Source organism: Marmota flaviventris, chromosome 14 (genome assembly GCF_047511675.1).
Source record: "Marmota flaviventris isolate mMarFla1 chromosome 14, mMarFla1.hap1, whole genome shotgun sequence".
In the NCBI taxonomy this organism is placed as follows: domain Eukaryota; kingdom Metazoa; phylum Chordata; class Mammalia; order Rodentia; family Sciuridae; genus Marmota; species Marmota flaviventris.
Window position 1 is genome coordinate 34,734,057 of NC_092511.1, and position 24,965 is coordinate 34,759,021.

At 37.6% G+C, this 24,965-nt stretch overlaps 1 protein-coding gene across 3 annotated transcripts in view; it reads left to right on the forward strand.

Moving 5' to 3' along the window:
• Plekhh2 (pleckstrin homology, MyTH4 and FERM domain containing H2) overlaps window positions 1-24,965 on the forward strand; it is a 116,091-nt gene that overhangs the window by 58,190 nt on the left and 32,936 nt on the right. For all 3 annotated transcript variants that reach the window (XM_027934557.2, XM_071601233.1, XM_071601232.1), the window contains exons 8-19: window positions 170-1,125; window positions 4,111-4,186; window positions 5,865-5,959; window positions 6,580-6,724; window positions 7,009-7,145; window positions 7,237-7,347; window positions 7,498-7,584; window positions 8,882-9,040; window positions 18,267-18,347; window positions 22,690-22,869; window positions 23,309-23,417; window positions 24,352-24,464. In XM_027934557.2, the coding sequence (XP_027790358.1) occupies window positions 170-1,125; window positions 4,111-4,186; window positions 5,865-5,959; window positions 6,580-6,724; window positions 7,009-7,145; window positions 7,237-7,347; window positions 7,498-7,584; window positions 8,882-9,040; window positions 18,267-18,347; window positions 22,690-22,869; window positions 23,309-23,417; window positions 24,352-24,464 (2,249 nt within the window). The remainder of the gene's footprint in view (window positions 1-169; window positions 1,126-4,110; window positions 4,187-5,864; window positions 5,960-6,579; window positions 6,725-7,008; window positions 7,146-7,236; window positions 7,348-7,497; window positions 7,585-8,881; window positions 9,041-18,266; window positions 18,348-22,689; window positions 22,870-23,308; window positions 23,418-24,351; window positions 24,465-24,965) is intronic.

The window sequence follows — 24,965 nt, forward strand, 5'->3', positions numbered from 1 at the left end:
AAACTTTTATTTTAAAAAAAGACATTAAAAAAGACAAATGGTAATTTAAATTAACCTTATTCACATGATATGAAATTACTAGTCTTCAGAGCATAGTTACATAAAGCTACATGTATGGGAAGTTTTTATTATTAAAGGCAGCGTACCAATATGTTGTATATTTTTCTAGAAATGGAAATTCTGGAGAAGTCTGTTGATAACCCAGTTCAAGAAAATGAGAGAGGCCAGAGAACCTTGCATAAAACCCCTTGTGTCTCAGAACAGAATAGGAAAACAAGAGTAAGTTTTGCAATGGATGATAACGTATGCAAGAATTCTGAGGCTCTCGGAAGTGACTGGAGTTCCGATGAGGAAGATGAGAACAAAGAAACTTCCAAGTCCAGGAGCATGTCCAGACTTTCTAGTCACACCTCAGAGGAAGGTGTCCCATGTGGCAGAATAGGGAGCGAAGCATACTTGACAGCATCTGATGACAGCAGCTCTGTATTTGAAGAAGAAACTTTTGGTGTAAAGAGACCGGAACACAAGAAGCTGTATTCTTGGCAACAGGAGGCCCAATGGAAAGCTCACAATAATCTTCTTGGAAAGGGAAATTCTGACACAAGTAAAAAGGAGCACGACAGTGATGAACTGAACAAAAAATTTCAATCCCAGCGATTGGATTATTCATCCTCATCAAGTGAGACCAACACCCCAAGCCCTATTTTGACCCCCGCTTTAATGCCAAAGCATTCTAACACACTCACTGGAAAAGGAACACAGTTAGTGTGTTCATCACACCTATCACCCTCAAGGTTAAGGATTCCTAACGTTTTCAGCATAAGTGTAGCACTCACCAAAAGGCACCTAAGCCAACCACAGTTAAGTTCCGACAGGACGTTTGGTACGAACAGAAATGCTATAAGCATGATACGACCCCTGAGACCTCAGGAAACCGATCTGGATCTGGTTGATGGTGACAGCCCAGAAATTTTAGAGAATATGGACACGAGTTGTGAGGATGGATTGTTCTGCTCTGACTCCATGGAATCTACTCATCCAGATGAGCAAGAAACCTGTGACTCAGCAAAGAAGGCTGCGGGTGGCAAACCTCCCACTCCTCCCCTGCACCGGTTTCCATCTTGGGTAATTATATTCCCCTGTGCATCATATACATAGTGTTGTTTTTTTTTTTTTCCCCTCAAGGCACATATTCACATTTTACTTTCTGAATCTTTTCAAACCCAACTTTGCTCTGGGAATTTCTGGTTTTCAAAATACAATTTCCCCTTCTTTCTCTCTTTTTGTTTATTTATTTATTTTTGAGCAGGGGCTCACTAAGTACTTAACCTAAAGCCTCACTAAATTGCTGAAGATGACTTTGAACTTTTAATCCTTCTGCCTCAGGTTCCCAAGTAGCTGGAATTACAGGCATGTCCCACTACACCCAGCTTCAATTTCCTCTTTTCTTCCCTCACTTATGTTCTGAACCAAATGAGAAACAAGCAGATAGAGATCAAAATGTTACCATATTTACTGATAAATTAGTTTTAGAAAATTGGTGGGCAAATAAACTTTTCAGTGCTGGACTTTGGAATTTACTAGACTTATTCATCCAGGCCCAGGCATCTCTGGACCATTTCAGGTTTTCTCCAGTGAGTTGGTGCCCTGCTAAGAATAGATGATCTGGAGAAATAGTGCAGGTGTTTGGTTCCTGTGGGAGCTACTTCTCAGGAGAAAGCTGCTGGCTGTGCATGCTAAGGAGAAGTTGAATGGGTAGAGGGACATCAAGGTATTTAATTACTAGAAGTCCTTTCATATAAAAGAAAAAATCAGAGGATAGGGAAGAAGGGGTTTCCTTTAACTGTGATTCTTTTGGGTAGATTCTGAACCAGGACATTGAACTCCAATTGGACAACAGTTTTTTTAACATAATCATTTACTTGACTGGCTCAAGAAAAGTTTCATTTTATTCCCCATGAGCTTTTAAATCCATTGCTTTAACCAAAGCATCTCCCTACATATCTAGAATGGATTGAATCCTCTTCTATTAAGGCATTGACCATTACTACAGTAATTAACCTGTCAATTGTGAGCTACTTCTTAGGAATAGCTATCTGTATTGCTAGATGAAAAAAAAAATTCTTCCTATATTTGAAACAAAGTGAATTGGTCTATTTTATAGATTTAAGTTGCCCTTACATATTGGCACAATTTAACCTTTTTTTTTTTTTTTAAGATACTGTAAGTGCTTTTTTTCTTTTTTTTTTAATTTTTTTATTGTTGGTTGTTCAAAACATTACATAGTTCTTGATATATCATATTTCACACTTTGATTCAAGTGGGTTATGAACTCCCATTTTTACCCCGTATACAAATTGCAGAACAATTTAACCTTTTGCCTTCAGAGAAACATGTAGGTTGTCAGATCTTTTGGTTTATGGAGCCATGTTCTTTTATAATTTAGTAACCACCCCAGTTATGTGCAAATTAGGATAGCCATGTTTTCTCAGTAAAATCCACACCTTGAGATGTATCTGCTTTTATTTGCTTCTAAGAGAACATTTTATTTTGGTATCACGTGAAACATTCTGTAGTATATTACTAAATTCTGGATGGCACCAAAAGAGTAGATGTTAACAGCATGTCATCTCTGGAATGCCAGTTATGTTGCCCTTTAGGTAGTCAGAAATTGAAATTTTGCCACGGAGATTTTCAGGCATTTAGGTTAGTCTTTCAAGTTTGTTTTATTTGGCAAACCATTTTACTACATTTTTGCCCTTCTCCCATCCCCTCCTCTTTGAAGCTATTCATTCAGTCCTGGGGGGATGGGGAGAATAGCATTGCCTTTCAAAAGCCTTTCAACAGACTGGCTAAGTTTGAGATTTAATTTCTGTTTCTCAGGTATTTTCAGGCTTCAAGGAAAAGATGTGTTCTAGTTGTCTCTGTAAGAGTTCATTTTAAGGCAATCCCTATCCCTAGTGAATTGAATATCATTCAAAATGCAGTGGTCACTCTGGTAGGACAACCTGTGATTCAGCAGCCCCTCTGATAGTCAACGCCCTAAAAGGAAGTGCCAGCCGTTTGCCCTCTCTGCAGCGGCTCAGCCTGTCCTCTCATCCGCAGTGATTCTCTTTCCACTTTTCTTCCTGCTTACCTACTCTCTCCCACTCTCCTGTGGCCTCTTACTGCCTCCCGTCTCCTGTTTAGTGCCTTATCTGTCTTTCTGACCTGCCTGTTTTGCTGTTAGTCTCCGTAACTGGCTTAGATTCGTTAAGTCAGCTGCTCTTCAATCAAAAGTGCTCCTAAAGATCAGCGATCTTATGCCAGTTTCCTCTTGAGCCACTTGCAGGAGGCATTGGTTACCTGCTAGATGGTGGCCCAGCCAAATGGGTCCAAATTAGATGCATTACAAAATTCAGAATGTGGTGATCCATGCATTAGCAGCCACCTGGGGTCTTTTTTCTCACAGGAGCAGGGCTAATAACCTTTTTGGTAGCAAGTCTAGAGATCTCTCTTAGAGAAGAGGAGAAAACAAAATAACCAACTTTTAGAACAAGGTAATGTTATTAATTCCATTGCAATTTTCATTACTTGACCTCAGGTATTTTTCTACTTGATTGAAATGTATGTTGAAGTAAGAAGATGATGGCATTTAATCCTCCCCTAGCTATGCTTTCTGACTTCAAGATTTTTTCTTTCTTTCACCATGTTCCAGAATGATAGAATAATAAAGAATGTGTTTATGTGTAATCAATGATTGTGAATAGTTTCTGTTTCGTATTATGGCCATTCAAGATTTTTCCTTTTAAAAATTTACCCATTTTCTAAAATGGTAGACTATTAGAGATGGTGTTTACCTATAATGATGAATAAACTTCTCTTATTTGCTCCCTGTATCTTCAAAAGAATTTAAAATATCAAGCAAAAATTTGGGAACTAATAATGGAATAACAAAGAGATGGTAACAAATATCTACATTACTATTCACTGTGGCCTGTTTTATTGGTACTAAGTTCTATAATAATTCTGTCTTCTAGTGAATTTTAACAACCAATGAAAAACATATATATTGAAAGTAATCATTTCTTCTTTTTAAACATCCTATTCAAATCTCTTTCTTTACATTAGGAAAGCAGAATTTATGCTGTAGCCAAATCAGGCATTCGAATGTCTGAGGCGTTCAATATGGAAAATGTTAATAAAAGTAAGTGCTTTTGCATGCTATAACATGGGTGAGCCTTGAGGATGTCATGCTAAATGATTGATAGCGCAATACAAACACATGAGACAGGTGCAGAAAGGTGGATACTGTAAGATTTCACTCTAGGGAGTTAGCTAGTGTGGAATGGTGGTTACCAAGGGCTAGGAGGGGTGGGGAAAGTAGATTTGTGGTTTGATGGTTTTAGAATTTCAGATTTGTAAGATGAAGAAGTTCTAGAGTGAATGTGAATATACTTCACACTATAGTGCACTTAAAAATGGTTAAGATGGGGAGGGTGACATTGTGGCTCGCGTTCGCCGAGCATGTGCAAAGCTCTGGGTTCAATCCTCAGCACCACATAAAAATGAATAAATAAACTAAAGGTATTGTGTCCAACTACAACTAAAAAATAAATATTAAAAATGATTAAGATGGTAAGTTTTATTTGATGTGCTTTTTTACCACAATAAAGAAGTTCTTTTTAGGGCTGGGGATGTGGCTCAAGCGGTAGTGCGCTCGCCTGGCATGCGTGCTGCCCGGGTTCAATCCTCAGCACCACATACAAAGATGTTGTATCCGCCAAAAACTGAAAAATAAATATTGAAATTCTCATTCATTCTCTCTCTCTTAAAAAAAAAAAAAACATTGATGGATGCAACTTTCTAATATTTAAAAAAAAAAAAAAAGAAGTTCTTTTTAAAGTTTGTGATTTTGTATTGCTATTTCATAGCCAACAACTTCCCAAATGTCTAATGTTATCTAAAAATAAATCAAATTATTTAAACTTTGAGAAGATGATTTCAAAGGTTGCTGACTTATGTTTTAAAATTAAAATTCATCTTACTTAATATAGAAATCCCAAAACATTCAAATCTGATGTGGAAAGTACCTCTGATGTAGAAATGCTTCAGAGACTAAAGTGGAGAAACTGGCATTTCAGCCATTCAAAATCAAAGTTGTAAAAATGTTGGCCTCTGTGTCTTTTCTCTCCTTCCTCCCTTCTTCTTTCCCTTCCTTCTTAAAATTATTATAGAGTTAATGCATGCCCATTATAAATGAATGAATGAAACCAAATGACATAGAACCATGTGGAATATAAAGAGAAATTTTCCATAGTTTCTTCTATCAGTCCTCCCAGTTCTACCACTTATCCATGTCTTAGAGGTAACCACTGATATTCTGTTTCATTTCAACTATCTTCTGTTCTTACCAAGAAATCATATTCTAACCTTTCAACATTAGATTCACCTGATAAAGGCTTAAGAATGATGATGCTTTTATACCAGGTCAATAACAGGGTTGTGAATAGTTAGAGAACATCTTCATAGGTCCTTCCACCGAGTCTGCCAGTTGGTAGTTGTCTTACCTTGTTCTGTGCAGCCTGAGCTAAGCACGCATGGAGATGCTGAAGAAATGAAAGCCACGATTCTTGCTCTCAAAGAACTTATAGTCTCTCTGGGGAATTAGCATACATGAGGAAATAATGAGCCATGTGAAAAAGGGGTGTCTATAAAACTGTAAATGCCATGATTCGTAACAGACTACATAATTAATAATCACATGTGTTAATCCAATTTCTCTTTAATTGGAAATGATGCTAATCCATTCATAACAAATAGGTCAATGTGTTTGTTAGAAGTTTTTGTTTAAAAAAGAAAATGACATTGTTTTTTTGTTTCAGATTCTGCCACCATGCTGTCCTATACCACATCAGGACTTTATACATCTCTGATATACAAGAATATGACAACCCCAGTGTATACAACTTTGAAAGGGGTAACTCATCCTTGTTACTGTTAAACACATGGTTCTCTTCATGATGCATTGGGAAAATTGTTCAAGTTCCAGATTCCATTCCATTCTACACAGATTACCCCTTTGTAGAAGGGTCTTAGAAGTTCACATTAATTTATCATTAAAAAAGAAGAAGAAAAGGAAAAGTCTGGAGAAGATATTTATTCTCAGAGCATTAGAGGTCTTCATCCAATTTCATGTGATACACACACACACACACACACACAAACACACAACCCCAGGATGTTAATTGTTTAAAGGGAACATATTATTAATGATGTAATGGGAACTCCTAATTTAGAAAGATTTTTTTTTTCAGTGCCAGAGTCCCTTCCTTGCCAAAAGTATCCAATTAAAAATGAGGACTGTCAGATATTGATAACCTTATGTTTTCAGAAGTTTTCTATAATTGACAAATGCCTTGATAATTAGAATTTGAGGTTGGACAACATGACTTTCATACTGGCAAAATATGTTCTTGTAATCCTTCAAAAAAAAAACCCATATTCCATGACTTCTTCCTATAAAACATTCTTTGTCTAAAAAAATAATAATAATAACTTTAGAGATGGATACAGGGAGGCTGTTCTGCTTTTCTTTAGAAGGCCACCCAAATAAGTAGCAGCCCTTTCCTGGACGATTCCTCTGGCTCTGAGGAAGAGGACGGCTCCAGATCCAGCTCGCAGACATCAGAGTCGGACTTGCGCAACCGGAGTGGGCCTGGGAGCCCCCGAGCCATGAAGCGAGGTGAGGGGAAAGCCAAGTTAGTAGACTATTGCACATATTTTATTTATTATAATTAGCCGAGGTTGTCATCACAACAAAATATTATTTGCATTTCTATGACTTCCTTAGAAATTTGCTTGATGGTCCCTATCCCTTAGTTGTTTTCAGCTTTAAAAGTTTTTAATGGCCAAAGGAATGAGAATAAATGTAGTATGAGGAGGTTTATGATTCAGAAACTCTCACAACCAGCATTTGGACCTCCCCTGTATTAAATGCTGACTTGATGTATTTCCTTGATCTTCCAGGAGTGTCTGTCTCCTCTGTGGCTTCTGAAAATGACTATGCCATTCCCCCCGACGCCTACTCTGCAGACACAGAGTGCCTACAGCCCGAGCAGAAGCTCCCTAAAACCTGCTCGACTTCCAGTGATAATGGGAAAAATGTAAGCCCTGAATCAGACTTTTAAAAAATTAATGAATCAGTTTGAGCTTCCAAAAGGAAACTTAAAATTTTAAAAAATTTCTTAAAATTAGGAACCACTGGAAAAATCTGGCTATTTACTAAAAATGAGTGGTAAGGTCAAGACTTGGAAGCGGAGGTGGTTCGTTCTCAAAGGTGGAGAATTACTTTACTACAAATCTCCAGTGAGTAGAAAATCCTTGCTGTTCAGAACTGAATTCCTCAAACTATAAATTAAAATGTTCTTCGTGTAATGTGATTAATGATGCAAAGCATTTCTTATTATGACTATTACTATTCATCTTTGTTCATTTGGTTTTCTTCCTTTCATATAGAGTGATGTAATTAGAAAACCCCAGGGCCATATTGAACTTAGTGCTTCCTGCAGTATTTTAAGAGGAGACAACAAACAAACAGTTCAGGTACTTTTTAAACTTTTTTTTTTTAATATATATATATATATCATGCAAAATTCAATTCTCAATGATCCAAGCTAGTGGAAAGGAGATTGGATTATTAACTGTTTCTTATTCACTTTGGAGTTTGATGCCTCAAAGGTATATTAACACTGTAAGACTTTTTAGTTAATGTGGTAATGTAAGCTAAATTTCTGTTGGGTAACTCCCACTATACTTTCTTTACCTTTTCTTTCTTTACACTCTTCTTTCCTCAATTTAATGTCCCAGGTATTTTTAGCTCTTAATATGTCAAGCTATTTTAGGAAGGGTTAGCTGATAAATGAATTCCCAAGAAGATGTTAGTAATACATTATATGATTAAATTCAGGAGTATCTGTATTTTAGTATAGAATTAGACAATGACAGTTCTTCCATGAACTTGCTATAACACATATATGGTTTATAACAACTTAACGGTTGGTGAACAGAGGGGCTGTCCTTCCTAGTCACACCAGAGAGGTATTAGCTGCCCATTTTACCTACACATAAGGCCAGTCTTGTCTTAAATCTGTTCAATTTAAAACATAGGCTTTTGAGATAGTCTGGTATATGCAATTTAAATTCACTATTCCTGAAATGCTTTCAATAACCATTATTTTCTCATCTTGCTCCTTCGGAGGGTGGAAGACAACATTTTCCAGAAAGGTACATTATCAATGTTTCCAGTGGACTGAGAACTACTCAGAGATTTAGAAGGGAGAATTAGGGAAACCTTTGTCTTAGAGCATGGCTGTTACAAATCATTTGTAAACTTCTGAAATACTTGGAAAATTTACAATGTGATTAATTTGAGACTGGAAAATTGTGAGTTCATAATATCTGATCAAATGTTATTTCCAAGAATTTCTCTTCTTGTATGCAAGGTCTTCTTGTTTTATTTATAGGTGTCTTCCTCATTTCTCTGTATTTAACAACATCTCCAGTCATTCTGATCCTCATTTCAACAACCAGGCACCTTGGCACATTTAAGGGAAAAAAACAAAAATGGGATGGGTGAAAATGTAAAATCATGATCCCCAAATTTAATATTATGAAAACTTTTAAAGTAAACCGAAGTGTAGAAATATTTCAACAAAAATTTAATTATTATAATTCTCAAAAGTGGTTAAGTATTATACATAATTGTTTGGAACCTAAGATCCAAGGTTTTGCATGTTTGCTTCCATGTAAAGTAAATGATGTTTGAAGAATGGACAAGGACATGCTAATAATCCTAAATCTTCACAGTTGCCTTTCCTACTGCTTTCTCATCCCATTCTAGTTGACCACTGAAAAACACACATACTATCTGACTGCAGATTCTCCCAACATATTGGAAGAATGGATTAAAGTGTTACAGAATGTTCTTCGGATCCAAGCTGCTAACCCACTTTTCCTGCAGCCCGAGGGCAAACCAACAATGAAGGGATTACTCACGAAGGTAGGAACCTTGTGTGCATAGCAATGTCTTAGGCTACTAAGTGGATTTGCCCTGCAAATCAGGAAAAGTGGGTGTCAGGGAATATGAGTATCAAATGTTTATATTGTATTGGGGGGGGGGAGTGTGTTTGAAGTTTGATGCCCACAACAAAAACCAGAAAGATGACAAATGAAAATTTGACTACAATACATAAAAATATACATGTGCTATTAAAAATTCTACAAGCACAATTTCTAAAAGATAGATGAAAAACTTTGAAAAGGTATTTAAAAGGTGTGAAAGCTCGTTAATATCCTAAATATTTAACAAGGTTTTTTTCTGATCAGTAGGTGAAGGATGAGGGGGAGGTGAGGGGGGACCAAGGGAGAGAAGTTGAAATAGTAGAGACAAATAAATGCAAACTATCTTATTGATCATATCGATCAGAAAAAAAAAAAAAACATTTTATTCTCACCAATCATTTTTTATTAAAAGCATAGATTAAAATAATAGATATCATTTTTAAATTTGAGAAGAAAAACTTTTAAATATATTATGAGATCTATGTTATTTATGTTTTAGAACAAAAAGAAAAAAATCCTAAAGTCTTTTCCTCTCAACTGTACCCATTGAGAGGAGGAAAGACATTTTATTATTATTATTATTATTATTATTATTATTATTATTATTATTGATACTGGGGATTGAACTCAGGGGCACTTGACCACTAAGCCACATCCCCAGCCCTATTTTATATTTTATTCAGAGACAGGGTCTCACTGAGTTGCTTAGTACCTTGCTTTTGCTGAGGCTGGCTTTGAACTGGTGATCCTCCTGCCTCAGCCTCCCAAGCCGCTGGGATTATAGGCATGCACCACCACACCTGCCTTATTCTATTTGTGTGTGTGTGTGTGTGTGTATGTGTGTGTTGCTGGGGATTGAACCCAGGGCCTTGTGCATGCCAGGCAAGCACTCTACCAACTGTGCTATATCCCCAGCCCAAAAACATTTTTTAAAATTTTTGAAACCCAATATTGGCACACTTTAAGAGATCTACTAATGAGAGTATTATATTACTCTATACAATAATTTGGCAATGTTTGAGCCCAGTTATAAACTCAGTATGTATTTTTGGATGAACAAATGAATGAGTGAATATCAAATATTTTAAAAACATGTCCTTTGAAAGGATAAGTTTCTTAGTTTATAAATTTCCCAGTTTAAAATTAGTATAAATTTTCTATGAAATTTATCCTTAGGAAATAATCTTAATTTACAAAGGATTTAATTAAGTATAAAGATTTTTTTAAATGAGGTAAATAAACATACTTACTCTGAAATGCACAGATATCAAGTATGGTGTTTGATGAATTTTGAAAGATAGTTACTGTCACCCCATTAAATATTTAGAACACTTTTAGTATTCCAGAAAGATTCATTTCACAGCATGGTTTATAATAAGGAAACATAGGGATCATCTTAGATGTAGGGTAGAGAATAGCTTAAAGAAATGTTTATATAATCATAGTGCTTTTTCTGTGTAGCCTTTTATATGTGGCAGAAGAATATTTAATGCTATAGAAATATACTGTGATATATTGTTAGATGGTAAGTAGAGTGCAATTATTATATTCTTATTCCATTTTTATTTTATGTATTCATAGAAAATTGGCTGAGGGAGGGCTGGGATTGTAGCTTAGTGGTACAGCGCTTGCCTCACATGCATGAGGCACTGGGTTTGAACTTAAGCACCACATAAAATAAATGAATAAAATAAAAGATATTAAAAAAAAGAAAGAAAATTTTCTGAGGGAAATATACCAAGGTATATTGGTTATTTCTGTGTAATTTTATAATATTTTTGCTTAATTGTTTTCTAATTTTTAAAAAATGAATAAATATTGAAGTTTAAGTATTATTTTATTTCAGACATTTACTGGATACAAGTACTATTTTTCCTTTTATACTAGATTGTTAGTTCCAAATTAGCTATGCTCTTAGGACTATCAATTGCTATGAAATTAAAAATCGTTCTATGTGTTAAATTCAAATTGAAAATTTCTTGCACTGGTGAATTATTTCTTTCACTACAGTTAGTCAGACCTCTGGGGTAGTCAGCAAGTATACTACGTTTATTAAAGTCTCACAAATGGTTTGGCAAACATCCCAGACAACTCCTTTGCTCTGGAACAGCAGGAAAATGGACATGGAGTTGGACCCAAATGAAGATTACAGGAAAGTTCAAACTCAGGGACTAAAGGACATAGCTCATTGCAGGGTTGTGGACCAAGCCAATAGCCTTAACATTTTTCCAGTGTCTCTTTAGCATGAATTTTCATCACTGCCCTACCCAAAAGGTATATAAGCCCCTAGACTATTTAAGTGGAAAACTTGCTATCAGTTCCCCATTCACCTTGTGGAAGTTCTCTTTTCTTCTCACTTATATAAATCCTACTCCTTTCACTCTTGCCAAATGATGATAATAATAATTTTTTTAAAAAGGTCCGGCAAAGTGCACAATACAATGATACCACTGGTCTGTTAGAAATCACAGTGAATTGCTAGAATATAGAAATGTGATTCTCTACATGGAGGACTACAGGATGGGGTAAATATTCTAAAGGATAAGATCACTTAATATCATCATAAAATTTTAAGAAATCCTATTGGTTGCTTTTGGGAAAATGCAATAAAACATTTGCACACACATAATCAGTCATCACTTATGTGCTATGATTGTGTAAGAGGTGAAAAAATTTAGAGGTTAAGGAGCTATACTATCATGTAATTTATATCTAATAATAATGTGGGAATGTAGGTGGGTGCTACTCAGAAATATTTACAGACTGACTAACTGTAGTGAAAGAAATAATTCACCAGTGCATTTAACAAAGAGATGCACTATTTTGGGGTGGGGTGGGGTACCAGGGATTAAACTCAGAGGCACTCAACCACTGAGCCACATGCCCAGCCCTATTTTGTATTTTATTTAGAGACAGGGTCTCACTGAGTTTCTTAGCGCCTTGCTTTTTGCTGAAGCTGGCTTCGGACTGGCAATCCTCCTGCCACAGCCTCCCAAGCCACTGGGATTACAGGCATGTGCCACTGTGCCCAGCAAGAGATGTACTATGTTTTTTTCCAAAATATTACATTTCTATAAAAATGTTTTCTCATTTACTGATGGGACATGGAACTCCCTAATATTGTGCAAATACACTTTTTTCCAAGGAACACAGTGCCACTTTAAGCCACATTCTTACTACAACTCATAACAATGAGCTTTCCTCTTATTTCTCTATCACATCCTGAGTTTAGTAGGACTCCATAGTAAGGGTCTGTTATTTTCCCCACGTTTATTTTGTTTGTTTGCTTGGTTCCTTTCACTTTATCAGCATGGCATTGTCTGTTTCTGCTCCTGTTACACTTCTGCAATTCTGTTTCCCATTCCATGGTTGCATTTTGGATGAATTTAGGTTGATGTGTTATCAGTGATGGAACCATCAAGGTTTATAGACAGGATGCTTACGAGATTTCTTCCTACCACTTGTGAGGACTTGTCCACACCCCCCTTCCATCCCCCAACTTTGTTTTCACCTTCAAAGGGAAAAAGTTCCCTCAGTTATTCTAAGTAACTTGCTCCAAACCGACATTCAGACTACAGTTTGAGATACTGTAGAACAGCATTTGAATACTTAGAGGGAAGGAAGGTTTTTCAGGTGGTCATATTGTTATTATTAAGTACAGAAATACACAGCTAGGTATTAAGAACTTGATTGATTTGATTCTGGAAATTCTCTCACATGATTTTTATTTTAATGCTTAAAAATATTTTCTATATGCAGATTTGTTTCTTTAAATCACACAAAAAATTGTTGAGCAGTTACCACACACAACACAATAGGCTGGAAGTTATTAAAATGAATATGCCACTTTCCCATTCCTCAGATAGCTTCTCGATCTAATGGGAAAGAGAGGAACGGAAACATATTTACAATATGTGAAAAATCACAGTTATTGGATTGTATCATGAAGGTCACAGAGAAATGACTTCTCAGAGATGTGCCTGTACCGAGTATTTAAGGAAGAGTGGAAATTAGTTACATCAAATGACATGGCAGGGAAGGTTCCCTGGGCCAGGAGGCAGCTTGAATGAACTCTTGAAGTAGCGCCACCTACACTACAAGTCCTTTGGACAAAAGCCAGAGGGGCCCTGTTGTGGAGAGCCGCTTTTGTCTGAAGTGCTTTGGTCTCTTCCTCCTAGAGGATCTGTGGAACCCTTCAGGATTTTTAATAGGGGCGTGGACATATTCCTATTGTTAACAGATTACTCTGCTGAGAGAAAGGCTAATTTGTGGGAGGCAAAGTGGAGATTCTAAGAACAGGAGGAGTGTTGACATGAAGAAGAGGGTGCTCTGAAGGGGTCATGAGGAAAGAGAGGAGAGGATAAATTTTGATAATGGTGGGAGGTAAAATCTTCAGTTTGATTGAATTGGGGGTTAGTAAGTAGATGAAATAAAGATGCTGGGTGAAAGATGGTGCCAGAAAGAGGAGCAGTTTTAGGACAATGGAAAGGTTATGTTGAAACATGTCAATATTTAGATCTTGTACAGACGCATTAGCTAAGAAGCCCAGCAGGCAGCAGAACACCGGTTTACATCAGAGGAGAGGGCTGGACTGAAGGGAAGGAACTGGGGACTCGGCAGCATTTGTGTCACAGCTGAAACCATGAAAGTGAGAGAAATCAGCCAGGAAAAATGTGCCGAGTGTGCAGAGCACAGGGCTAAAAAGGGAACACTTGGGTTTCTAAAAGTTAATGGCACACAAGGGGATGCATGAAAGACCCTGAGAGTGAGCATCGCAAAGGCCAGGGAGTGGAACATTTGGCCAGGAGTGATCTCAGTGTCACATGTGGAGTGCTCAGGGAAGAAAGCACATTACAGTGGGTTGGAGGGAAAATGGGAGATGAGTAGGTGCAATATTTGAGTCTGGAGATCCTTTAAAGCTGGAGGGACCAAGAGGTCAGGAGAGGCATTTTTAAGATGGGATGATTTGAAATCAACATTGTATTATGAGAATTTTAAAACAAGTGAAAGTAAAACAGTATAATGACTCCTCACATAGTCATCATCCTGTTTCAACAGTTACTAACTGTGGTTAATATGATATCATGTCATAGAATCCCTTGTAACCTTCCCTCTTCTCCCACATTCTTTTTGTTTGTTTATTAAACCTGGGGACGCTTAACCACTGAGCCACATCCCAGCCCTTTTTAATATTTTATTTAGAGACAGAGTCTCGCTGAGGCTTAAGCCTTGCTGAGGCTGCCGTTGAGCTTGAGATTCTCCTGCCTCAGCCTACGAGCCACTGGGATTGCAGATGTGAACCACTGCACTCGGCTGTCTTCCCACATTCTGCACTGAATTATTTAAAGGCAAATGGAGATCAAGTTTTGTTGGGTGGATTTGTTACAAGCATAGAATGCAATTTAATCACAGGTCTTAAATCAAGAATTGTTTGTGATCAAACATGGAATCCCAAGTTGGTAGAGAAGGAAGAGCAGCCAGGAAGGAAGTGAGAAGCTGTAATAAAAGAGAAAGATCAGATGAATGAGGTTATGAAGTAGCAGTGGTGTGAGTAAGAGAGAGGGAGGCGGAGGAGGCTGTGATCAGGGAGCAGAATGTAAACTGCAGAAGTGGAGCTGTTCACAGTGGGGGTCATGGGTAACCAGGTGAGGCGCAGGGATGGGGGCAAAAAGGGAGGGATGGCAAAGGTTATGGAAATAAAGAGATCAAGGATGTGGAGATGGAATGGCAGAAGTTGGGCAGGGGCTTCAGAGCCAGTCTGCCTGTGCACAACTCCTTGGCCACTCATGTGACCTTGAACAAGTTCCTCACAGGCCCTGTGCCTTAGCATCCCCATCAGTAAATGGGGATAATAATAGTGTCCACCTCACACTGTTTTGGGAGGATTAAATAATTTTTTTGAACAGGTAAAGTACATTCAGATAGTACCTGGCACAATCAGGTTGTATTAGGGTTCTCTAGAGGAACAGAATCAACAGGAAGTATGGTTATAAAAAAGGGACTTATTAGGTTTGTTTACCGGAGCAAAAGCTAGATAGTCACAGTGGCCATCTGCAGGCCAGAGAGATGGACCACGAGTAGCTGCACACTCCAAGGGGCTGAAGCCCCAGAACAAGAGGGATCAATGGTGCTACCCTAGTCTGAGACCCAAGGCTTCTGGAGAATCGCTGGCTGAGTCCGATTTGGAAGAGTGAAGAACCAAGTGTCCAATATCCTCAGAAGATCGCAGCAACATGGAGCTTGCATCAGCTGCTGCTTCCTTCTTCTTCCAACAATTATATTCTATCCAAGCCATCATCCTATTGGATGGTGCTGCCCACACTTAGGGAGGGTCACCATTCAGTTGTGTATCCCGAATGCCAATCATTCCTAGACACACCCTTACTGACACACCCATAAGCCTCTTAATCCAATCAAGTTGACTATTCAAATTAACCTTTACAAGATTGTTCCTGGCACTTGGTTAACGCTCAAAAAAGATGCTAGATGTTAATATCATGAGAGTTTCACCTAGATATTGAAGTCAGCAAGGCTGGTGACAGGATTTGTGGAGGGAATGCTACAAGGATGAGAACACAGAGGGAGATAGGAGACCATGGGTGCTTATGTTGGCAATCACACTCTTAAGAATATTATGTACTATTTGTCTTCAAATTTGAGCAGAACTGATATGAAGTACCTCTGTTAAGGATACAAGGTAAAAAATTATTCTTTCACTTATTTATCTAAGCCCTGAGATTGCGTTTAAACCTTCATAAGGATTCTTTTGTTATACTTTGTTTATTATAATGTTTTCAGATTAAGTCAGAAGTTTAAGAAATTCTAAGATAATAAGATTTCCATGTGCAGATAGACAGTTTTTGAGGTACAGCCTTTGCAATGAGTTGGCAAGGGTCTGCATTTATTTACAGTTCTCCAAAGATAGCCACTGTTCTATTTTAAAGATAACTCATTTCAGAAGTTCACTGTCTATAGCCAGATGTGTTTTACTCCAGTTTGGAGGAGACTTCTTTCTGGGGTTGTTTAAAAACAGAGGAAAAAAGCACTCCATAATACTATTTGAAAGTGCCAGGGTAAATATATGTTTCTAAATTTAATTAAGCTGAAATATGTCTTGACCAATGAAACATTTTTATGTTTTGTTTTGCTTTTCTCAAGCAATGTTCTAAACCCATCAAACTGTTAGTGGTGGAGTTATTTGTTTAAACCATAGCTTTGAAAACCCAAAGGCGGGTTAGGTTTGTGGGTTTAAAAGAAAATGTGTGTTTTGCTTCTTATTCATAGTGAGGAAGGAAGCATTTATTGTGTAACTGCTATTATCCTTTATTTACATTGTCTCCTTTGGTCATCACAACAGCCCAGTGGGGTGTATGATAATCTCATGTTATGACAAAGACACTGTGAGGTTAAGTCAGTTGCCTGGGGATCCATCCAGTATGTGGTAGAGCTGAAGTTTAAGCCTTGGTCCTTCAGGCTTCAAGTCCTGGCCTTTCCTACTATAGTGACTGTTCTACTATTGTGCTGAAACTTTGTATTCTTTGATATACTTTGTATATCTTCTCAATGAATTATTACAGTTACTACTTAAATTCCTACTCAATTTAAATATATATCATTACAAACTCCTGCAAGATCCTGCAAAATTGTACAGTTCCTTCCCCTTCCCCATATCCTCTCCCTTTCCTCGCTGAGCCAGAGGCACTCAGGCCTCCTTACAGCTCCTTAGACTCACTAGGCACATCTCTCACCAGACACGTCTGTTCTTTCCTCAGAGGACCACATCGCTCCTCTCCCCCACCTCAGGGCCTTACCAGTGTCACTGAGGCCCTTCCAACCACCATTGTTTTTTAAAATTATTGTTGTTTGTTTGCTTGTTTTTGTGATGCTGGAGATCAAACCCAGGGCTTCATGCATGCTAGGCAAGACTCTACCACAGAGCCACATCCTCAGTCCCCATGTTTTAAATTATAACACTCCCCTCCTTTTCCTGAAGTTTCTCTCCTTCCCTGCTTTATTTTTCCCCTTAATTCTTATCATCTTGGGCAAGAGTGACAACAATATTATGGGCTTTGGGTATACTGGCTAGTTTCTTATATTGCAGGGGAGGGTCTAGCCTCCAGGTGGAAGTTGGCAGGGCTGGGTTGGCAGGACTGCTGCCAGGGGAGTAGGATTCCAGGGCAACCTCAACCAGGACACCACATTCTAGGTCTGGGGTGACAGGGCTTTATCTCAGTCTTACCCACTGGGGGGAATGGGGTTCTTCATGATTTACTAGGATGGAGTATGTAGCCTAGACTGTCTGGTAAAGATCTTCAGGGCCTGTACCTGGGCAGGACTAGAGCAAGGAAGAACCACAACAAGGACCTTCCTAAAGCCACCAAATGATGATGAACTTACAATACCCAATAACATTTTGATAAAATGTCTTCCACAGAATTGTATATAAATGGCACCTCTTTGTATTCTTGATGAAGTCGTATTGTATACTGCTGATTTAATTGTCTGTTTTTCTCACAAGGCTGTGAACTCCTTATAGGAAAAGACCGTCTTGTGCATATCTGTTTCACCAGGACCGAGACCAGTCTCTGACTATTCAAAGTCAAGACCTGTCAAAATCTGTCCTAGCCACTTAATACAGTGCCTGACATGTAGGAGATAATCAGTATAGTAATTAACTTTTAATGCTATTTTTTTATTTTGTATGATTACTTCGGGAGAAGGCATCGATATTTTGAATGAATGAATTTTTTTACATTTGGAAAAATCTCTAGAATTCTTTAGATTTTAATCTTAATTCTAACACTAGGGTGCTAAAGTATAGAGCCATAGAGTTTGTTGGAAATCCATGAAATATGGAAACCATGGAATATACTCAATAACGAAATTGGCACCTTTTCTTAAATCCACCTTTAAACGCTCAGTTCCAGGCATCAAACTTGATACATAATAAACATTTATTCAGTGTTGAATGGTGAGATCCAAAACAAACATGTCATGTTATTCCTGTGACAGGTAAGTTTTAAGCAGCATTTGGACAGTCCAGTTGAAATATCACTTACATTGTAGGCAAACTGGATATAGAACTTCAAATAGAATATATAAGCTATACTTTAAAGTTTACAGCACTCTGAACTATGTTGTAATTCAATGAAATATGATTTCAGGTAAAACATGGCTACTCCAAGAGAGTCTGGTGTACACTTATAGGAAAGATGTTGTATTATTTTCGCAGTCAAGAAGATAAGGTATGTATGTATGTTCAATATGCTAATTAGAGGAAAGTTTTGCTTGTTGTGGCTTTAAATTTTTTCTTTCACCTGTTGCTAGGTAAAACTTGAGAATTTTTGATAAGGATGAAATTTGGTATTAAATTTATTAGTGAGGTAATCACACACCTGTCACCTACAAGAGTCTTGATTCTCAATTATAAGGTTTAGTAACTTATTTAATGTATCATTTAAGACCTAGAAGAGAAAAGCCTTCTTCTGCCTCACCCCAACCATCCGTTTCTCAAGTTTCCCCCATTCTGACAGACTAGATAAGGTTAAGAGGAGGGAACAGTGAACTAGAATGAAGATCTGGGGAGGAAAAGGAATACGGTCCTGTCCCTTGAATACCTGGCTACAACTTACCTGTCTATTCATCTGCCTATTTATATCCTGTGTATTCATTTTTAAGTTAATTTCCTCTCCAAAAAGACTTGTCTTCAATTTCAGAATAGAAAGATGGCATATCATCCAAAGATGAAATATTTGCTAAGTCATCATTATGGAGATTATAAAACTTTTGCCAACATGTGCCACAAGTACTTGCATAAGATAATGATGCCCGCTCCAGGTAACAACAGCCTGTGACTAATGATTGTGTTAATGAGACTAGCCTCCTGGTCCAGTGACCACGTGGGTCCATTGGTATTTATATGTTCCCTTTTCACGGCAGCACCCTTGGGTCTTATCAGCTGTATTTTTTTTAAATGTTGTTTTCAGTATTGCTGATGGAATGGAATTGATATTCATTACAAAGGATGCCTCTGAAGAAATGTGGGGAAATGCTCATATACAAATTCTACCTGAACAAGCACAATACAAACTGTGTACCCAGCGTAGTCCTGACTAACTTCTCAGTCAGGAAAAGAGAAGCCATTCTGTGTGTTCATGTATAAAAAGAATATATATGTATACTGTAGAATTAGGGACATACATATTTTTAGAAAAATTACATTCAGGAGAGTTGAGGAGACTGAGATCAGGGGAACTCCACTGAAGATCTGAAAAGTCAGGACTAAAGATTTCAACCTCAGGACCAATGCCCTGAGGCAGATGGTCTTCAAGAGTTCCCCTAAGCCTCTGTGCATTTCACATCAGCCTAGGCATCTGGCTGCAGCTATCTCAGGAGAGTAACTCCTTCCTTCACCCTTAACTTCCAAACCTCATGCAGTTTCTCTCATAGGCAGACTCTAACTTGGAGCCAGGCAGAGAAGGAGATGCTGGCAAATGCCATTCCCAGATGCTCATTTGCTGTCATGAGGAGACCTTCCAAGAGGATGGTTAGGATGCTGAGTTTATAATTCCCAGCCCAGCACCTCTATGTAAAAATACACATAGCAGCTCCAAAAGAACTATACTCAAATACTAATTGACTTTTGTGATAATAGATTATGGATGATTTTTCTTTCTTTTAAAAAATACCTTTCCATGCTTTTAAAGTTTCTATAATTAGTATATATTTTCAATCTATATTGAAAGATAATTTAATAAATATGAATAGTATTGGTCACAGAAGAAACAAGTCAAAAGAATATAAATAACAACAGAAGTCCACTGTAATTACTGGAAAAGTATTGAGAATACATGTAAATCAATATAGACCACCTTTATGTTATAAATTGATACAGATGTTTCCAGAACAATTTTGGTATCTTGAGAAGTGTCTTTTTAAATTAAATCAAAATACTTCAAAGCATTAGTTCAATGAATAACCATATTAAATATAGAAGTGAATGGGACCCAGATTTTCATAGGATTGGTATGTCTAAAGAACACAATAGAATAGTATTGCTTTATATTATAGCAGACTTAGTTTTCTTCATCACATTTTTAAAATCTGCATTTTATTTATCAATGACCTATTATTTTGCTTCTGTTTTACTCACTTTTTCCAAAAGGGTAGATAATTTTGCATTTTTAATTTTAGAAGAAATTTTTTTCATTCACTGCACATAGAAAACACTGAGTGTATAGTCATTATTAATTTAATGCAGGTAAATCATATTTTGCATGAAAGACAATACATTTATTTACTAATTTTCACTATTAATCAGCTAGAGGATAGATAATACTGATTTTATGTAAGACATCCAGGCAAGACCTCACTGAGAAGCTGACATTTTAGTTAGGTTCTGAAGAAAATAAAAGAGCAGACACGTATTTAATGCATGAGCATTCCAGGCAGAGGGGACAGCACGTGAAGAGGACTCAAGGCAGGAGCATGCCTGTTGTGTTTGGGAAATAGCAAGAAGGCTGGAGGCACTAGACTGGAGTCTGTTAAGAGAGAATACTAGGAGATGACATCAGAGATGGAATAGGGGCAAAATGATATGGGGTTTCATAGGTCAAAGTAAAAACATGGCTTTTTTGAGGAAGCAAAATTTTACCTCTGCCCTTGTAGGGTTTCAGTGAACTAAAGAATTAAACTGCCATAATAAGATAGATTCTAGGAGAAAAGTGTACGAATTTATTTACTATCAGTTTTACATGACACAGGAGCCTTCATAAGAAAATGAAGACCCGATGACCTAGAGTCACATTGAACTGGATGAAGAGCAGGAATTTGGAAAAACATGCCCAGCAAAGGGACAGGCTAGGGAGCATTCACAGGGTGAAGCCCTAGTGAATTATGGGCTGGTTTAGCAAGGTCTGGTTGTGCAAGTTTCCCTTGGCCTCAACTTCCCTCCCTGAGGAGGAGCAGAGTGTTATTTTTTACAGGGAGGATCTCTTGCATGTGGGAGTTTTATCCTCTGCTTTGGGAAGAAAAGTGTCAGAGTGCCCTTCTTGCATCTGTCTTTTTTTTTTTTTTTTTTTTTTTTTTAATGCCTTTAGTGCAAAATAACCCTTCGCCTGAACAGGTGCCTTTTGAGTGGTGTGTTATGTCACCTTCAGCTTTTACTCTGAGATGAGAACCCCCATTGGAAGGCTGTGAAAAGCAGGCACATGGTCTTATCCACATCTAGCAGGAACTCTGGCTTCTGTTAGGAATAGACTGAAGGGAATGAAGAAGAAAATAGTCAGGGGCCATTGTAATAATCCAGGTGGAAGATGATTGCAGGTGAGTGGTGACAATGGAAGTATGAAAAGTGACCAGAATATTCTGAGAGTCTTGCTGACAGGATTTGTCGACCAGAAAGGTGTGAGATACGAGAGAAGGAGAAGGGTCAGTGATGGGGTTTTTACGTCAGCAGCTGAAAAGATGAAATTGCCAGTAACTGAGAACAGGGAAGGCTGAGCAGAGCAGGGCGTTGAAGTGGGCTTGCTGAACGCAGTTTGAGATGCTGTCAGACACCTATATAAAAGTCATGGGTCTGGAGTTATGCATTGGAAGTAGTGAAACACATGCTGGGATGAAAGCCAGGAACTTGGACTGGTTCACCCTAGGAATGAGCACAGATGGAAAAAGAGTCCAAGCCCTGGGCCCAGGAACTCGGTGTGAAATGTGCAATGGTAAATGTCTTCATGGTTAGAATGGACTTTTTCAGAACTGCAGTTGCAAACCTGGCCAAATGTTTTAGAAGTCATAAATCTGAAGCACACTCTGGATTTTCCTGGAATAAATATACTTAATTAAAGCAAAAGTTTTAAAATAGATATGCTAAACACCCAACATGGCAGATATATTTGTTTGGGTCCATAAAAAGATAGATTAATTCAATGTGTATCAGCTTTAGTAAGGTTTTCTTGCTCTTAAATTAAGGTGGAGGAAATAATTTCATTGTTTTGGAATATATTACATACTTTTAATAAATAGACTTAGGACACTCATCATTTACCTGGGTCTGGGTGATAGTTAATCTTTGTACCAGATATCTAGCTTGTTCTTTTTTTCCCTGAATAGTATTGAGTCTATGTCTACATTTGTCCTTTTGATCCAGTAGTTTAATCAAATCACTGATCAATTCTTTGGGATAAACAAATCTGAATATTTTGTCTGAATTATTACTAATAACTTCACTAGGCAATGGGTCAGGTTATTTAGAGAATAATCTGAATCATTCTCTCTTATTTGTTCTTCAAAAGTTAAATGTTCAGAATTCATATTGCAGTTGGACTTTTTGTTGTTGCCTCTAGGCATTTGTTTAAAAAAAAAAAAAAAGTAATCCCAGGGTCTCACTAAGTTGCTGAGCCTGGCTTTGAACTTGTGATCCTCCTGCTTCAGCCTCCTTAGCCACTGGGATTACAGGTGTGCACCATAGTGCCCAACTAAGGCATGCTTTTTCTGCCCCTACCCCAGGCATGTTTTTAAAAGATGAAAATCACCATGAAAACTTGTAGACTTAAAAAGTGCCTTCCTTACAATTGCTAACCTTCACTTTAGTTTCCTTTAGGTCAGATCAAACTCTGGGAGGCTAAAGTTGAAGAGGTGGACAGGTCCTGTGATTCAGATGAAGATTATGAAGCTAGTGGACGCAGTTTGTTGTCTACTCATTATACCATTGTTATCCACCCCAAAGACCAAGGTCCAACTTACCTCCTAATTGGATCCAAGCATGAAAAGGTATCTGAAGTCTTGTTGGTTAATTTAAAATGATTCAGACTAATATTATTCAAGGATGTATTACTCTCCTTAATTTTGTCATGCTTTTCTAAGAAACACATATAGAAAATAATAAAAATGTAAACATTAGGAAAAAGTAATATGAGCACAATTCAAGTGAGTCTGCCTCAGATTGACTAATTGGCTTCTAATTATTATTTGTAAATTAAGGAGAACTGGGGTTGTGGCTCAGTGGTAGAGCACTTGCCTAACATATGTGAGACACTGGGTTCAACCTTAAGCACCACATAAAAATAAATAAAATGAAGGTATAAAAATTAAGCAAAGTGGTTTGTTTTGAGTCTCAGAGTTCCCTACTGTTGCTAAAAATTGTTATTTTCCTGAAGCAATCAAAACTGTACCTTGATTAACCTGTTTGTCACTGTGCTCTGGTTTTAAGGACACCTGGCTTTATCACCTGACTGTTGCAGCTGGAAGTAACAATGTGAATGTTGGATCTGAGTTTGAACAACTCGTTTGCAAATTGCTAAATATAGAAGGGGAATCTTGTAAGTTCACAAGCATTTAAGGCTTTACAATTTATGGAATGCACCCCTTAGCTTAATGGAGTTTTCACTTCATGGGTTTCTGGTTTCCTGCAATGTATCCATCTTGACATTGACTTTGCTTGTCATGAGCCAGAATTCCCATTGGGATAATGAGGCTCCAGAGACACCATCATTTCCCAGTGTGCTGTGTCCTGTCATACCCGGCTGACCCTGCTCACATTTCTCCCTCTGCTTGGAATACTAGCCTTCCTTGGGATACTCACCAACATAGTGCAATCCTGCCTAGTCTTGGGCTGTCCTCTGTCACTGCACTCCACCTCAGCATCTGGCTCATAAAAGGCACTTAATGATGTTAAATCTGTGTCTCAGTGCACTTTGCTATTTAACTCTTTTGTAGCATTTGTAGCTCTGCATTAAAATTAGCTTTAATGGGTAAGGATTCCCATTGAGATCTTAGATTCTATCCTATGCCACACATATGAACAGAGACCATGTTTTATTGGCAGCGTCCAGCACAGGAATTTAATAAACTGATTTTAGGAATGACTTCAAGTTCTTCTTTATACCTCCTCATATTTGGCTTCTCTAGAAAGTCCCCAGATCTTCTCATGTATTGTCATCACTATACCTAGGTCACCACCTGTTAGCACAGTTAAACAATGTAGTAGTGCCCCAGTGGACTTGTCATAGCCTAGTAAATTAGGACCCAACTTTTCTAAATTACTTCATTTAAAACAGAGACATTAGAGTCACAGTGGCCTGGAAATTGAAATAAAGTAATGTTGCCAAACTTCGTGATGAAAGTTGTAAGCCAGACCTGAATGAGCTAATGCCCAGACCTGAATGAGCTAATTTCTAAAGAGTTGATCTAATGGGAGACAGAAATAAATAAGGGAATCATTCCATTTTCTGTTCACTGTTTTTTGGTGTGTAGCCTCCCAGATATGGAGACACCCAACTTTGTGTCACAGCAAAGAAGGAATCCTTTCCCCGCTGACCACACTACCTTCTGAAGCTCTGCAGACAGAAGCCATTAAGTTATTCAAGGTAAAATTATTATAAGTTGGTAAATAATTGAATTGAATTGAAAAATAATAATAACTTGAGTTATACAGTTTCATTTTCTCAAACTGAAAATGTGGTTATTTTAATTAAGAAAATCTATTGAGGGGCTGGGGTTGTAGCTCAGTGGTAGAGTGCTTGCCTAGCACTTGTGAGGCACTGGGTTCGATCCTCAGCTACATAAAAAAATAATGACAACAATGTTTATAGCAGCATTATTCACAATAGCTAAACTGTGGAACCAACCTAGATGCCCTTCAGTAGATGAATGAATAAAGAAACTGTGTTATATACCCAATGGAATATTGTTCAACATTAAAAGAGAATAAAATCATAGCACTTGCAGCTGGAAAATATAATGCTAAGTGAAGTAAGCCAATCTCCAAAAACCAAATGCTGAATGTTTTCTCTGATTTAAGGATGCTGATTCATAATGGGGTTAAGGGTGGGGGTCACGGGAGATTTAGATGAACTTTAGATAAGACA